Source organism: Peromyscus californicus, unplaced genomic scaffold, assembly GCF_007827085.1.
Source record: "Peromyscus californicus insignis strain IS unplaced genomic scaffold, ASM782708v3 Scaffold_2__1_contigs__length_46816999, whole genome shotgun sequence".
Taxonomy (NCBI): Eukaryota; Metazoa; Chordata; class Mammalia; order Rodentia; family Cricetidae; genus Peromyscus; species Peromyscus californicus.
Window position 1 is genome coordinate 19,996,741 of NW_026294540.1, and position 15,963 is coordinate 20,012,703.

The window sequence follows — 15,963 nt, forward strand, 5'->3', positions numbered from 1 at the left end:
AGATCTGGTGCCCTCTTCTGGTGTGCAGGGACACATGCAGGCAGAACATTGTACACATAATTAATAAATAAATAAATCTTTTTTTTTTTTTTTTTTTTTTTTTTTGGTTTTTCGAGACAGGGTTTCTCTGTGTAGCTTTGCGCCTTTCCTGGAACTCGCTTTGGAGACCAGACTGGCCTCGAACTCACAGAGATCCGCCTGGCTCTGCCTCCCGAGTGCTGGGATTAAAGGCGTGCGCCACCACCGCCCGGCTTTTTTTAAGACCCTTAACAATGCTGTCTGCATCACACCGTCTCAGAAGTTCAAGTCTGTACTTAGAATCACTTGGAGACTTTAACAATTTAAAACACTGTTTCCCAGGCCCAGAGCACACCAATTAAGTAAAAATCGCTAAAAGCAAAAGCTGAGTGAGCCTTGGTATTCTTTCTAATTTCCCCAAGTGTATAAACAGGCTGAAAACCATTACACTTACCAAATGATACAATATAAACGTTTGTAACACAATGAAAAATCCTGCAGACAGTTACCCCATGACAGTTACCCCATGGAATGGAAAAGCAAGGATGAGCCAGGCATGGATGATAACAGGAGAATCAGATCAGGGTTATCCTTGACTACACAGTAGTTTGAAGCCAGGCTGTGCTACATAGGGACCCTGCCTCAAATCGACAGTAACAGAGGTGGAGAGGTGGCTTAGCAGTTAAGAACACTTGTTGCTCTTGCAGAGGACCTGGGTTTGGTTCCCAGCATCCACATGGCAGTTCACAATGATCCACAGCCACAAGTTTCAGTGGGTGTAAGGTCACCAGGCACATATACAGTGCACATCCATACAAGCAGGCAAAACACTCATATACATAAAATAAAATAAGTAATTTTTAAAGAAAAAAAACAGTAAAAAAAACCTGATGTTACAGTTGTCTGCCTTTTAAGGTTGTATCTTTGAGGGCTTCTCTGTATATTGTCTGCTGTAGCAGGATGTTCCAAGGTTTAAATTCAGCTTTGATGTCATATATTAACAATGGGTTTCCTTTCTCTTTCTCCCCATTATACTCTCCCAGAATGCTTTGCTTGCCCAGGAGAAGATGAAGGAGAAAGAAATGAATGATGGATTCCAGATCAGAGGGTGCCAGGTAAATTCAGTTTCCTCTCTTCTAAAATGCTTTTATTGTAGGGAGAATTGCTCGGCCATTAAGAGTGATAAGTCTCTGCACCCTGAAGGCCTCTCTGCCAACGCAGCAATCCAAATTAAACCAAAACAGACTAAATTGGAAAAGCCCAGGTCTAATGGGTACAGTGTTCTGGGTGATTCTCAGCCCCTCGGAGAGGAGACAGGGAAGAAACACGTGTCTGTTTTCTGGGATGCAGCTTATATACCCTGTGGGAGTGGTCTTGAACCTCTCTGTGGGAGGAGCTGTGTCTGGCGGGCTTTGAAGGGGCGGGTTTGGGGAAAGAAAGAGGGGAGGGGAGTTGAGGTGGATCTTCCACCAGAACAGTCCGACTCTTTTGTTTTGGTTTGTTTTGGGTTTTTTCGAGACAGGGTTTCTCTGTGTAGCTTTGCACCTTCCCTGGAACTCACTTGGTAGCCCAGGCTGGCCTCGAACTCACAGAGATCCGTCTGCCTCTGCCTCCCGAGTGCTGGGATTAAAGGCTTGCGCCACCACCGCCCGGCTCAGTCAGACTCTTTGAGTATAGGGATGCCAGGGTGCCAGGGGTTGAGGCAGGGCTCCCACCCAAACAAAGAGCACTTTTCTTACAGAAGACCGAGGTTCAATTGCCAGCACCTACATGCCAGCTAATGTCTGTAACTCTAGTCCCCAAAGATCCAATGCCATCTTCTGGCCTCTGTAGGCACCGCACACACATGGCACACAGATATACCTGCAGGCAAAACACCCATACACAGGCAGAAGAATCTATTGTAAAGCTGGGAAAGAATGCTTGCCTAGCATATACAAGGTCCTGGGTTCGATTCCCAGTGTTGGGGAAAAATATCTATTATATAATGACTGGGATGATGTCTCAGTCAGTAAACTGCCTGCCTTACAAGCGTGAGGACTGAGTTTGAGCCCCAGAACCCAGGTTAAAAAAAAAAAAAAAAAAAAAAAAAAACATGGCCTAATCTTGACGAGCGGTGGTGGCACATGCCTTTAATCCCAGCACTCAGAAGGTAGAGCCAGGCGGATCTCTGTGAGTTCGAGGCCAGCCTGGACTACCAAGTGAGTTCCAGGAAAGGCGCAAAGCTACACAGAGAAACCCTGTCTCGAAAAACCAAAAAAAAAGATGATCCCTGGAGCTCACGGCCAGCCAGTCTAGTCTACTAGGAAGTTCCAGGGCTAGTGAGGGACCCTGTCTCGAGAGGAAAAAGTGGGGACTGGAGAGATGGTTCAGCAGTTATGAGCACTGGCTGCTCTTTCAGAGGACCTGGGTTCAATTCCCAGCACCCACATGGCAGCTGACAGCTGTCTGTCATTGCAGTTCCAGCAGATCCGACACCCTCCCACAGACACACATACAGGCAGAACACGGATGGACATAAAATAAAAATAAATGCCTGAGAAACAATATGAAGTTGTCCTCTGACCTCTATTATGTGACAGACTTCCTGGGGAGATGCCACACACACACACACACACACACATATCTAAAGGAAAGCCATGACAGCCCAAAGTAACAACTGTACTAATGTCCACCCTAGTGAATCAATGAGTTTTTAATTGGGCTTGCTAATAGGAATCTAGATGAGGGGTTACTTAGAAGGAGTGGGGAGGACCCAAAAGCAGCTGTCACCGGAGAGTCCACCCCCGCAGGGGTGACAGCTCACAAAGGCTTCAGTCCTGCATCTCTCTGGACAGCTTGCAGAGAGCTCAACCATCCAAGAACAACTCTCTGCACTTTGAGTGATTAGAGGTGCCCCGCCCCCAAGAGTGATTAGAGGTGCCCCGCCCCCAAGAGTGATTAGAGGTGCCCCGCCCCCAACGGTTGCTTACTCCTGTTTATAGCGGGGGAGAGGCCCTAGAGACTCCTCCAAGTTTCTCGTCTCCTAGTTTGGAGGAAACTGCCATACACCGAGTGGCATGCATCATGGGCATATGTATACCTGAACACATATGAACATGCACACACACACACACACACACACACACACACACACACACACACACCAAGGAAAGGAATCTTCCAAAACCTGTTTGAGCCTATTGTTACAATTCTACAATGTAATTAAGTATTGTGTCAGCTGACCAGATAGATGTAAGTGCCCCTAGATATTGTTTCTTTGAAAACCAAGTCAAATAATTTGGAATAACTTAAAAAAAAAAAAAGCCCTTCACTTAAAAAAAAATGGCTATCAAATTATGTGTGAGCATGGGGGAGGGACCGGGAGGAGAGGCGGGAGGGGAAACTGCGGCTGGGATGTAAAATTTAAAAAAAAAAAAAAAAAAAAAAAATGAGATGTGATCAAGGTGGAGTGTGCTTGGTGTTCCAGGAGTTGCTGACATTCCAGGATGTGGCTGTGAACTTCACCAGAGAGGAAGGGCACAGCTGACCCTGCCTCAGAAGAATCTCTATCGAAACGTGATGCTGGAGAACTATAAAAATCTGGTCGAACTGGGTAAGCTTGGAGGTGTTGGAAAAGCAGTGCCCATTCAAATGAGTGCATTGCCTTCGGTCGTAGGAGGCGTGAAAACCTTTGTGAATACGGTTTAGGCCATACAGAAGAATGCTGGCTAGTTTTGGAGGCAGACATTTGTCCGATGTTCTTTTCTCGGGGTGCGGGGTGGGGCTCTGACTTCGTTGAGATTGGATTTTTTTTTTTCTTTTCCAAGACAAGGTCTCGCTATATATCCCAGCCGAGCCTCAAACTCATGGCAACCCTCGTGCCTCAGCCTCCCGAGCGCTGGGATAATGGGTATAAAAGAGCCAGCGTGCCTGATTTGGAAGTGGTCCCGGAAAAGACTTTTATTCCCTATTAACATGTAAGACCTGCATTTCCCCCCACAACCAGGGCACCAGCTTTATAAGCCAGAAGTGAGCACTCAGTTGGAACAAGAGGTGCAGCGGACACCGGGAAGAGATGAGAACCAGGTGAGAAGCAGGACCAGTGAGTGGGGAAAAAGGCTCCTTTTCAAGTATTCGGTAGAGTGCCGTTTTTATGGGACAGAAAGAATATTTAAAACATTCACCTTTCCACTCACATTGTATCTTTTATACAAAGTAGAAATGGCTGTCTTTTTTTTTCTTCCCCCCGATTGAATAGAAAATATACATTTATTATGAAAAATGATATCCTGGATGTGTAAGTTTGAACTTCTGTAAACACTGTTACAGATCGCCCCCTAGCGTTTTCTCTGTATTTTCTTTATATATCCTTTTAGTATTCTCCCCCCACCACTCCATCTTATATTATGTGTACAGGTGTTGGCCTGCATCCGTCTGTGCACCAAGTACATGTACTGCCAGAGGAGATCAGAAGAGAGCATCAGATCCCCTGGGACTGGAGTTACATAATATTGTGTGAGCCACTATGGGGGAGCTGGGAATTGAACCTGGGTCCTCTGCGAGAGCAGCCAGTGCTCCCAACCCTGGAGCCATCTCTCCCGCCCTTCTCTTCAGTATTCTTTCAATCGTTTCTTTTCATATCAAAATTTCTCTATTTTACTTTCTTTTCATTTTTCTTTTCCCTCTCATTATCTAAGTCTTTATGTTTAGAGTTATAGCCCGGAGCCTCGTTCCTGAGCTCTTTGGCTTTCCTCAGAGATTCCTGCCCTTCCTGCGCTGCTCAAGTTACTAGAGTTTTACTAATGTCCTTTCCCGCAAAGCCAGTGTCTGACGTCAGTCGTGTGCTGTTGGGCTAGGTGATGTAGACTTGAGATCTTTGTATCAAACAACCAAAGCAAAAAAAAAAAAATCATCTTAGCTGGGTGGTGGTGGCACACGCCTTTAGTCCCATGACTCAAGAGGTAGAGGCAGGTGGATCTCTGAGTTCCAGGCCAGCCTGGTCTACAAAGTGAGTTTCAGGACAGCCAGGGTTACACAGAGATATCCTGAAACCTCACTCCCCCGCAAAAAATACTATTTTATTCTGGGGCTAGAGAAATGGTTTAGCAATTGCTCTTAGAGAAGACCCAGGTTCTGTTCCTATCATCCTTATGATGGTTCACAACCCTCTGTAACTCTAGTCCCAAGGGACCAGATATCTTCATTTGATGTCCGTGAGCACCAGGCATGCCACATGGTGCACATACATACGTGCAGGGAAACACTCATCCACATGTAATAAATAAATTTTAAAAAGGGAACCAGAGCCGGGCGGTGGTGGCGCACGCCTTTAATCCCAGCACTCGGGAGGCAGAGCCAGGCGGATCTCTGTGAGTTCGAGGCCAGCCTGGGCTACCAAGTGAGTTCCAGGAGAGGCGCAAAGCTACACGGAGAAACCCTGTCTCGAAAAAACCAAAAAAAAAAAAAAAAAAGGGAACCAGAGGCAGCAAGAAGGATCCGTGGGTAAAAGTGATCACCGTGAAACCCGAAAATCCATCTAGCAGAAGGCGAGAATAACTTTTTTTTTTTTTTGGTTTTTCGAGACAGGGTTTCTCTGTGTAGCTTTGGAGCCTGTCCTGGATCTTGCTCTGTAGACCAGGCTGGCCTCAAACTCACAGAGATCCACCTGCCTCTGCCTCCCAAGTGCTGGGATTACAGGCATGCGCCACCACCGCCCGGTGAGAATAGCTCCTGATCTCCACACATGTGCAGTGGCCTGTGCCCCAATTCTATTTAAAAAAAAAGTCAAGGGGCTGGAGAGATGGCTCAGCAGTTATGTGCTGCTCTTCCAGAGGTCCTGAGTTCAATTCCCAGCAACCACATGGTGGCTCACAACCATCTTTAATGAGATCTGGTGCCCTTTCCTGGCCTGCAGGCACACATACAGGCAGAACACTATATACACAATAATGAATAAATCTTTTTTTTTTCTTTTTGGTTTTTCAAGACAGGGTTTCTCTGTGTAGTTTTGGTGCCTGTCCTGGATCTCACTCTGTAGACCAGGCTGGCCTCGAACTCATAGAGATCCATGTGACTCTGCCTCCTGAGTGCTGGGATTAAAGGCGTGCACCACCGCTGCCCGGCCATACCTGTGTTTTAAATGTCCCCATGCTCACTGATTCCTGCCTCCTTTCATGGTCTTCCTACTGTCCTATGTGCCCATTTTAAAATGTTCATTGTATTATCGCCAGGCTTCTCTGGTAATTCCGTATGTCAAGTTTCCATTTTAAAACATAATGTTGGAAAGGGTTTAGAAAGGATTTGTACATTCTGAATTTCTTTTAGATGGGGTGGACAGACCGGAAGTGAAAAAGACAACTCTCAAGCAGAACACGTCCAATGAAAACCAGCTCTGTGAGGTCATAATGGAGAGACTAACAGGAGGCAGCTTCTGGTACTCCATCTTAGGAGGACTCTGGGATTTTGATTATCAGTTAGAATCAAACCACGAAAAGCAGCAGCAGCACTTGGAACAAGTATCCTTCACCCACCAAAAAATTACACAAAGAAGCATGGGGTGTAAGAAGTTTGAGGAAAACTGTAATCTGAATTCTAACCTTATTATGCTTCAGAGAATCCCTTCGGTTAAAAAGCCTCTCTACAGGCTAGAGAGATGGCTCAGTGGTTAAGAGCATGGGCTGCTCTTGCAGAGGACCTGGGTTCAAGTCCCAGCACCTGCAAGGTGGCTCACATTCCCAGGGGACTCATTGTTCTCTTCTGGCCTCCCCCAGGATAGAATGCATGTGATGTACATGCAAGGAAAAAGCCTCTCTACTATGACACACAAGGAAATAGCAACAAACAGCACTCGGATTTGATTTATTATCGAGGAAATGACATAAGAGAGAATGCCTATGAATATGATGAGTGTGGGGAAATCTTCCGTCAGCATGCTTCTCTTACTAATTGCATTCTTCTCAGAGAGAAATGCAATGAATATGGAAAAACCTTCAACCAGACTTCAACTCATAACCAAACTCAGATAGCCATTATGGGAGAAAAACCCTATAAGTGTGACGAATGCGGGAGAGGATTCAGCCAGAGGATACACCTCATTCAACATCGGAGGATCCATACAGGGGAAAAACCTTTCATTTGTAACGAATGTGGGAAAACCTTCCGTCGGCATTCATCCTTTACCCAGCACCTGAGAATCCACACGGGGGAGAAGCCCTACAAATGTAGTCAGTGTGGCAAAGCTTTTGGCCACATCACATCGCTCACTGAGCATCACGGACTTCACGGTGGAGAGAGACCTTATGAATGCCGCGTCTGTGGAAAAGCCTTCAGCCAGCGAACGCATCTTAATCAGTACGAAAGGACACACACGGGAGAGATGCCCTATAAGTGTAATGAATGTGGGAAAGCCTTCAGCCAGAGTGCTCACCTTAACCAGCACAGGAGAATCCACAGTCGTGAGAAGTTATGTGACTATAAATGGGAAAAAGCCTCCAACTGAAGTGTCCCCCCCCCGCCCCCCCCCCCATAGCACATAACTCATGTTGGGACGGGGGGTGGGGGGTGGGAGTGAACTCACGGATGTGGAAAAATTTTCAATTCTTTCTTTCCATTTACTATCAAATTATTCATGGGGGGAAAGAAAGCTAACCAGTGAGCTTTTACTGCAGAGAAATCAAATTTGTTTTTTTTGTTTTGTTTTGTTTTTTTTGGTTTTTCGAGACAGGGTTTCTCTGTGTAGCTTTGCGCCTGTCCTGGGACTCACTTGGTAGTCCAGGCTGGCCTCGAACTCACAGAGATCCGCCTGGCTCTGCCTCCCGAGTGCTGGGATTAAAGGCGTGCGCCACCACCGCCTGGCTGAGAAATCAAATTTGTAACTGAAGTTAGTACACTAAAACATTCCCAGGAGATCTTATAAATAGTGAACGTTATTAATTTTATCAACAAAAATATATTGGGCCATATTCTGAATCTAATGTAAAACCTAAATAAGGGGAGTGTGGTGACATGCCTTCAATTCTAGCATGACAAGTTTGCTGTTATTATTGTTGTTGTTTTCTTTGTGATCCTAGCACTTGGTGTGGCAGAAAGTATTAGGAATTCAAGGCTACCCTCCACTATGGATGGAGTTCAAGGCCAATATGGGCTTCTTTTTTTTTTTTTTTTTTTTGGTTTTTCGAGACAGGGTTTCTCTGTGCAGCTTTGCGCCTTTCCTGGAACTCGCTTTGGAGACCAGGCTGGCCTCAAACTCACAGAGATCCGCCTGCCTCTGCCTCCCGAGTGCTGGGATTAAAGGCGTGCGCCACCACCACCCGGCCAATATGGGCTTCTTGAGACCCTATTTTTAAAAATGAAATGGGAAAAAACCCACAAAAATCTAATAATCTAATAAATCTAAAAAAAATCTAATGACCTACAATAGCCTGTAATTACTAACCTGTAGATTTATTCCATAATACTATTTAATTATATGAATATTGATTAAACAAGAATGTTGTAATATATCCAGTTACATAAAATAGAATAAACAGAAAGAGTAATATTTCTCAAACTTTAGTCATTTTGTGCTTTATTTACAGTTTTTTTTCTATAGTTAGTCTTAATACTTTTTCAAAGGACATAGGATTTTTAGCCTGGCCTAATAAATATTATCTATGGAACTTAATAGTTTGCTGTACTAATTAAAATTTGTTCTGCTTTCTTGCAAAATAAAAATATATTTTAAGCCGGGCATGGTGGCACATGTCTTTAATTCTAGCACTGAGGGAACAGAGGCAGGTAGATCTCTGTGAGTTCGAGGCCAGCCTGGTCTACAGAACATGTTCCAGGACAGCCAGGACTATACAGAAAAACCCTACCTTGGAAAAAGAAAGAAAGAAAGAAACTAACAACAAACAAACATTTTAAGTGCTAGAGAGATGGCTCAGCAGTTAAGCGCACTGATTGCTCTTCCAGAAGACCCAGGTTCAATACCCAGCACCCACATGGCAGCTCACAACTGTCTGTATCTCCACTTCCAGGGCTTCTGACACCCTCACACAGACAGACATGTAGGCAAAACACCAATGCACATAAAATACAAATAAATTATATAAAAGAATACATTTTAAAATTTACAATAACCATCAGGGCATGGTAGCTCCTGCCTGTAAGCCAGACACTCCAGAGGTGGAGACAGTAAGATCCCTGTGAGTGTGAGGGCAGCTTAGGATACATAGTTAATCCTTGCCTCAGAAACACAAACACACATGCACACAAGCACCCTACCTGCAAAACTGCTCATATGTTCAAAGGCTCCCCATCATATAGAGGACAAGAAATGCCATCTCAGAGAGACCAGTCCCTACATAGCTTTGGTTCTGACCAAGTGCCTGATTCTTGTTCACCATTTTACATTCCATTGCCCCTCTACACAATCTCCTTCCTGCTTCAGATATCCTTGCCACATCCCATGTCCCTCCATAGGGTCCTCCAGTTCCTCCTACTTTCTTCTATGTGTTGACACAAAAAGAAATCCTCGTGTGCCTTGACCACTAACTAAGCTAGCATTGATGTTTTCCTAGTAACCTTGAATCTAAGCCATGGCCTTGAACACTCCCAAGCACCAACAGAAGTGTTAGATTTTTTTGTCCAAAACCGAAAGAAACTGACTCCCAATGTGAGCCCAAATTCCTTATGTGAGCTCCATGCACACACACCCTTAACTGGACAAAACTAAATAGAACACCCCCCTCTTCTCATACCATTTGCACTGATAGGGTGGAAGTTCTCATAAGAACTTTGTACTAATTTGCCCCAGAATTTCATGTTTCTTTCTTTGGAGTCCCAACCAGAGCTATTTCAGGTTGGTTTGGGACACCTCCTGTGGAAACCACCTTACCACCTGTTCTAGGGTTTCTATGGCTATTAAGAGACACCATGACTGTAGGCGGAAAGGGCCAGCCAAAGAAACACTCCCTGAAACCAAAGCCAAAAAAACACACTTTGGTCCTGGAACCAGAGCCAGTGGAAGAAACACACCCTGGTCCTGAAACTAGAGCCAAAAGGCTAAAAATGGCTTGTGAAACAAACATACTCTGGCCCTGAAACCAGAGCCAAATCTGCCCCTAACCAACTGAGCACAAAACCAACCAATCAATCCCTAAGGAGGAAAGCCAGCTAATCCCTAAGCAGAAAACCAACCAATCCATGAGCATGAAATCTAGCCAATCTGAGCCTGTCCGATTGACAATTGTCCAATTGAAATCTGACCAATTCCCACCCTGAAAATCTCCACCTTGGAAAAACTCCTTCCCTAGGAAGCCCTATATAAGCTCTGTGCCTGTTCAGTTCACTGCTGCCTCTTTCCACCCTTGCAGAGGTAGCCACTCTCCTGGATTCTTCCCTCCCAGTAAATCTCTTAAATAATACTTGGGGGAGACCTTCTTTCCCTGGAGCAGAGATGGAGCCTGGGCTGAATGAAGCAGAGTGGAGCAGAACTGTAACACTTTTCCCTGGGGAAACCTTCCCCTAGGGGAGCTGAGTTGTTACACTCCGGGGCACCTGGACAGAACTGTAACTACTTCATTGGGGAAACCCTCCCCTGTCAGGGCAGAGTTGTTATATGGGGAAAACCTTTGCCTGGAGCAAGGCTGTAAGCAGCTACTCTTACAGTGACTTTGTGGTATTCCTTGGCTCACAACTGCTAAAATACTTTTCCATTAGACTGTGGCCCTTTTGTGGGTCAGGCTCCCCTTTTATTTGTCTTTACTGCTACAATGCCTAGCACAGATTCTGGGAATATGTGTTCCATAAATGTTTGCTAAGAAATAAATGGGTTGGACAGATTGATGCCTTGTTTTACTGTTGTTACTGTAATACTGGGGATTGTTTCCAGACCATGGTGCATGCTAGAAAAGCCCTCGGCCATTTAGCCACACTTCTAGCTCTATGTTTTGGATGAGTTTTTGTTTTTCAAGTCTTCCAACACCAGGTGTAAAGATAGCTCAGTAGTCGAGATTGTCCCTATTTGACCCTCAAATAGGCTTTTCCAATAGGCTGTTCCTCTTCACAATTTGCCTAATACATCCCTAGTCTTCTCTTTGAGAAAGCTTTATCGGGAAACCTGCAAGAAATCATCTGACTCCTTTAGGAGTAGCACAAAAGGCATATTTTCACACCTGACTCCCTTTCATTTTCCAGATCTATTTATTTATTTATTTGCTTGTTTGTTTGTTTGTTTATGAAAAAGTCTGGCAGCCTAGGCTGGTTTCAAACTCACCATATAGCCAAGGATGATCTTGAACTCCTGATCCTCCTGGCTTCGCTTCCAGAGTGCTGAGATTGTAGTGCTGGGACCCAAGGCAGGGCTTTGAGCAGAATAGGTAAATATTTTATCAACTGAACTGCATTCTCAGCCCTGTGTATGTATATATGTTTGTGTGTATCTGAGGCTAACTGTCACTGTGTAGCCCAGACTGGCCTCAAATTCACTGCAGTCCTTATCGGCCTTTGTTTTTTTTTTTTTTTTTTTTTTTTTTTTGGTTTTTCGAGACAGGGTTTCTCTGTGTAGCTTTGCGCCTTTCCTGGAACTCACTTGGTAGCCCAGGCTGGCCTCGAACTCACAGAGATCCGCCTGGCTCTGCCTCCCGAGTGCTGGGATTAAAGGCGTGCGCCACCACCGCCCGGCCTTATCGGCCTTTGAATGCTGAGATTACAGCCATGTGCCACCATGCCCACCTTTTAATATTAACTTGAAATCTTGACATGCATATTATACTTATTTAAGAGATACAGTGTGACATTGCAGAACACGCATACAGTTATATCAGGGTAATTGCATACCCATCCATTTACCACATCTTTGCCTTAAAAACATTCAAAATCCCCTGTATCTGCTACTTTGATCTACACAAATGTTATACTGTGCAACAGAACATTAGAAATTATTTTGGGCCAGGCAGTGGTGGTGCATGCCTTTAATTTCAACACTTGGGATGCAGAGGCAGGCGAATCCCTTGGATTCAAGGCCAGGCTGGTCTACAGAGCGAGTTCCAGAACAGCCAGGGCTATACAGAGAAACCCCTGTCTCAAAAAGGAGGAGGAGGAGGAGTAAGAGGAGGAGGAGGAGGAGGAGGAGGAGGAGGAGGAGGAGGAGGAGGAGGAGGAGGAGGAGGAGGAGGAGGAGGAGGAGGAGGAGGAGGAGGAGGAGGAGGAGGAGGAGGAGGAGGAGGAGGAAGAAGAAGAAGAAGAAGAAGAAGAAGAAGAAGAAGAAGAAGAAGAAGAAGAAGAAGAAGAAGAAGAAGAAGAAGAAGAAGAAGAAGAAGAAAACTATTGTAGATAACGCCTGTAATTCCAATACTGGAAAGGCAGAGGCTAGCCAGGTGTGCAGTGTGAGACTGTTAAAAAAAGAAGAAAAATTGTTTCTATGTCTGACGAATGCAAGTTCCTTTCATTTGACGACATGTCCAGTCGATTCCTAGGAAATCAGAAGAGCAGCAAACAAAACGGATTAAGAAAAGGCAGGAACCTCTTGCGCACCCCGTCGCAATGCCTGTAGGGACAGTATAAGCAAAACACCTCCTAACGCGGAAGACTTCCGCCCGAGACGCTGATTCAAATTGACTGGGCGGGGCCTCTTACGCTTAGCCCCGCCCAAGGCTTTTAGGACTGGCGCCCTGCAAAAGGGGCGGGGCGGAGCTAGCACGCCGTGTGACGGCATCACGATGCGCCCCATGCTTGGGCGGCCTGGGTCCAAGTGATAGAATCCGGAGGTGAGCGAGGGTTCCAGGTCTGCAATGGGTTTGCAGGGTCAGCAATGCTGCGTCTCCTGTTAGTCTCCTCGAGGCGCGGTGGTGTCGGTAGCAACTGATTCCCAGAGTAGCTCCGAGTCAAAGTCTCCTTGTCCCTGTCCAGGAAGCTGGCTGCCCGGCCGAGGTCTTTCAGTGCTTACCCGGGCTGTGAGCCCTTGTGTGTATGGTAGCAGGCTGTCATAAAGGCAGGCAGCGAGCTGCAATGGGTGCTGTGACCTCGAGATCGTACCCCTTTAACGACAAGGAATAAATCCCGCCGACTCGGGAGTTGAGCACTTTAAACAACACAGTTTATTAGAGAAACTCCCTAAGCAGGGACCGGTTCCCAGAAAGGAAACACCATTCAAGTGGCAAGGACGTGGTGTTTGTAAATGGTTACAGAACAAAGAAGACAAACGTGGGTAAAGGGTAAATAAGTGATCTATGAGGCACCTGTAAGTAGAGGGGCTTTGATCGGTAGAGAATCTGTGAGCGGCAGCAGCGGAGTTTTCCAGATGATTAACTTGGAGACTCGCTAGAGCTGTTGCCTGAATTACTGATTTACTCTCCGTCTCCTGCCCCATTTGGAGAGAGGGACTCCAATGTGACCAGTTTATTTGTGTGATTGCACACTCTAATAGTTCCTCAAAATACTTGTGAGCAAGCCATGTTTTTCCTAACTTTCCGAATGGGGAATCTGAGAGTTGGTGAGATTCATTTACTGCTTTGTAAACACTTTAAAGATAAGAGCTGTATGCATCCAGAAAGGTAGCAAAAATGATTTCTGAACATGGGCACTGCTCCTGACGAAGGTCACTTGATTTGCCAGGCGGTGGTGGCGCATGCCTTTCATCCTAGGACTTGGAAGGCAGAGGCAGGTGGATCTCTGTGAGTTGGAGGCCAGCCCAGTCTACAAAGCCAGTTCCAGAACAGCCAGAGCTACACAAAGAAACAAACAACACTTGGTAAGTGCTTACCATAAGAATAGTAAAAGTTTAGCATGGAGTGTTGTGGCACCAGCCTGTGTGTAATTTCAGAGGACCTCCTGAACTGGTGCCACAAAGGTTTTGAGCCACCATATGGGTGCTGGGAACTAAACACAGGTCCTCTGAAAGAGCAGCTAGTGTTTAGCTGCTTGGCTATCTCTCCAGCCCAACTCAGGAGAGGCTAATGTAGGAGGCTTTCCCAGTTCAAGGCTAGCCTGGGCTACATCGGAGAAAGGTAGACTTCAGGGAGAAGAGGCGGAGCCATTGGTTTGTTAGATGGATGGGGAGGAAGGGGCAAGACTGTCCTAACAATGTTAAGCTTTGAATTTTTTTAAATTTAATTTTAGGTGCTCAGAGACCCACCATGTCAATAGTCCGTTCATCCGTCCATGCCAAATGGGTCGTGGGAAAGGTGATTGGCACAGCAATGGTAAAAACTGCTAAAGTAAGGGCGACCAGGCTTGTTTTGGATCCCTACTTGCTAAAGGTAAGGCTCAACACCTGTTTTAAAGTGGCACTGATAAGTTACGTGTTCTAGAGTCAGAGCAGAAAAGCATTTCCCTGTTGATAAAAAGGTAAGTTGTACCTCTGTGGTAATCTAGACTCTGCTGGGCTGTGGCTATAACCTGGTTCATTGGAGGATTTCAGGAACACACAGTTCATTTAGGTTCATTCTGTAGTCATTTGCTGGGCAAAACAGTATGGGAACAGAGAACAAGACACGTCACTCTTTCCTCCCAGATTGCCATAAGAGAACGTCTCAGTAAAGAGACATTTGAGCTGACCCTCCAGTAAGATTTTATTCCTAGACCAGATGACAAGAAGTCATTCCAACTATGATGAATAGTTTGTGGTAGTTCATTTTTTGGGGGGGTGGGGGTCGCGCTTTTCAAAACAGGGTTTCTCTGTGTAGCCCTGGCTGTCCTGGAACTAGCTTTGTAGACCAGGCTGGCCTCGAACTCACAGAGATCCACCTGCCTCTGCCTCCTGAGTGCTTGGATTAAAGGCGTGCGCCACCACCACCACCACCACGTGGCCTCATTATAATGTTTAATTGTCTTAATAACTTTTGAGCCTCCTTTTGTGGTGGAAAAAAATTGAGCTTGGAGTGGTTCGTTGACTCCCACAGCTAGTGGAGAGAGCTGTGTGTTTATAGGCTGGAGTGGAGGCCTCAGTCAGAGGGTCAATATAGAGACAGATAATCATTGATTTAGAGCCAGGGTAATTAAAGGAGAGACTTCCATAGCTCAGAAATGTCTCTGGGAAAGTCATTGCCGATTTCCAAAAATTAAGCAGCTAATCGCTCGTTGTACCAGAAGCTTCCAAACGTATTTCTTCTTCCGGTGCCAAGCCCTGGCTGGTTTCCTGTGCATCGTCTCTCCGTGTTCTTTTCCCACCACCGGCTCACAGGTGGGAGTTACTGATTGGCTCCTCCCATTCTCTCAACAGTACTTCAACAAGCGGAAAACCTACTTTGCTCACGACGCCCTTCAGCAGTGCAGCGTCGGGGACATCGTGCTCCTCAGAGCTCTGCCCGTCGCGCGATCCAAGCACGTGAAACATGAACTGGCCGAGATCATTTTCAAAGTCGGCCGAGTTATCGACCCCATCACAGGGAAGCCCTGTGCAGGAACCACCTACCTAGAGAGTCCACTCAATTCAGAACCCACTAACCTAAGCAAGACTCTGGAAGAACTCAAGATCTCTTCCGCCTAGGGAAGAGGGAGCCAAAGGGATTGCTGTCTGTATGGCTCCTCCAGGCTTCCATTACTAACCGTCCAGTTTTCTCTTGTGACGTTGATGAAGTAGTAAAAGTAAATGAAGCAAAGTACTGACAGGGTCCCAGAGGTTTGTGTTGTGTTTCCGACTCTCAGCACTGAACATACTTTCAGATTATGTTGTATGCCCAAGTATGCCGCATTGTTTTGCAAGCTCGCCTTTAGTCCCAGCACCGGGGAGGCAGAGGCAGGCAGAACTCTATGAGTTTGAGGCCAGCCTGGCCTACAGAGTGAGTTCCAGAACAGCTGGGGCGACACCAGAGAAACCCTGTCTCGAAAAAACAAAACTAGCAAACGAAAAGAACACATAAGGCTACACTCCATAGTTTTTTTTTTTTTTAATTTATTGTATGTGTGTCCATGGTGTGTGTGTGTGTGTGTGTGTGTGTGTGTGTACACATGTACCACAGCACACCGGGCTTTGTGGAGTCA

General features: G+C 45.9%; 2 protein-coding genes across 2 annotated transcripts; both read left to right on the forward strand.

Annotated features, from left to right (window-relative positions):
• Positions 1–6,988: 6,988 nt before the first annotated feature.
• On the forward strand, positions 6,989–7,498 carry LOC128120747 (zinc finger protein 713-like). The gene has a single exon (XM_052754947.1). It carries the CDS (start codon positions 7,031–7,033, stop codon positions 7,496–7,498), a length of 468 nt encoding a protein of 155 aa, XP_052610907.1. The 5' UTR covers positions 6,989–7,030.
• Positions 7,499–12,661: 5,163 nt separating this feature from the next.
• Positions 12,662–15,593, forward strand: Mrps17 (mitochondrial ribosomal protein S17). The gene is made up of 4 exons (XM_052754756.1): positions 12,662–12,749; positions 13,597–13,732; positions 14,101–14,240; positions 15,203–15,593. Exons 3-4 carry the CDS (start codon positions 14,118–14,120, stop codon positions 15,467–15,469), a joined length of 390 nt encoding a protein of 129 aa, XP_052610716.1. The 5' UTR covers positions 12,662–12,749; positions 13,597–13,732; positions 14,101–14,117; the 3' UTR covers positions 15,470–15,593.
• The last annotated feature ends 370 nt before the right edge of the window (positions 15,594–15,963 follow it).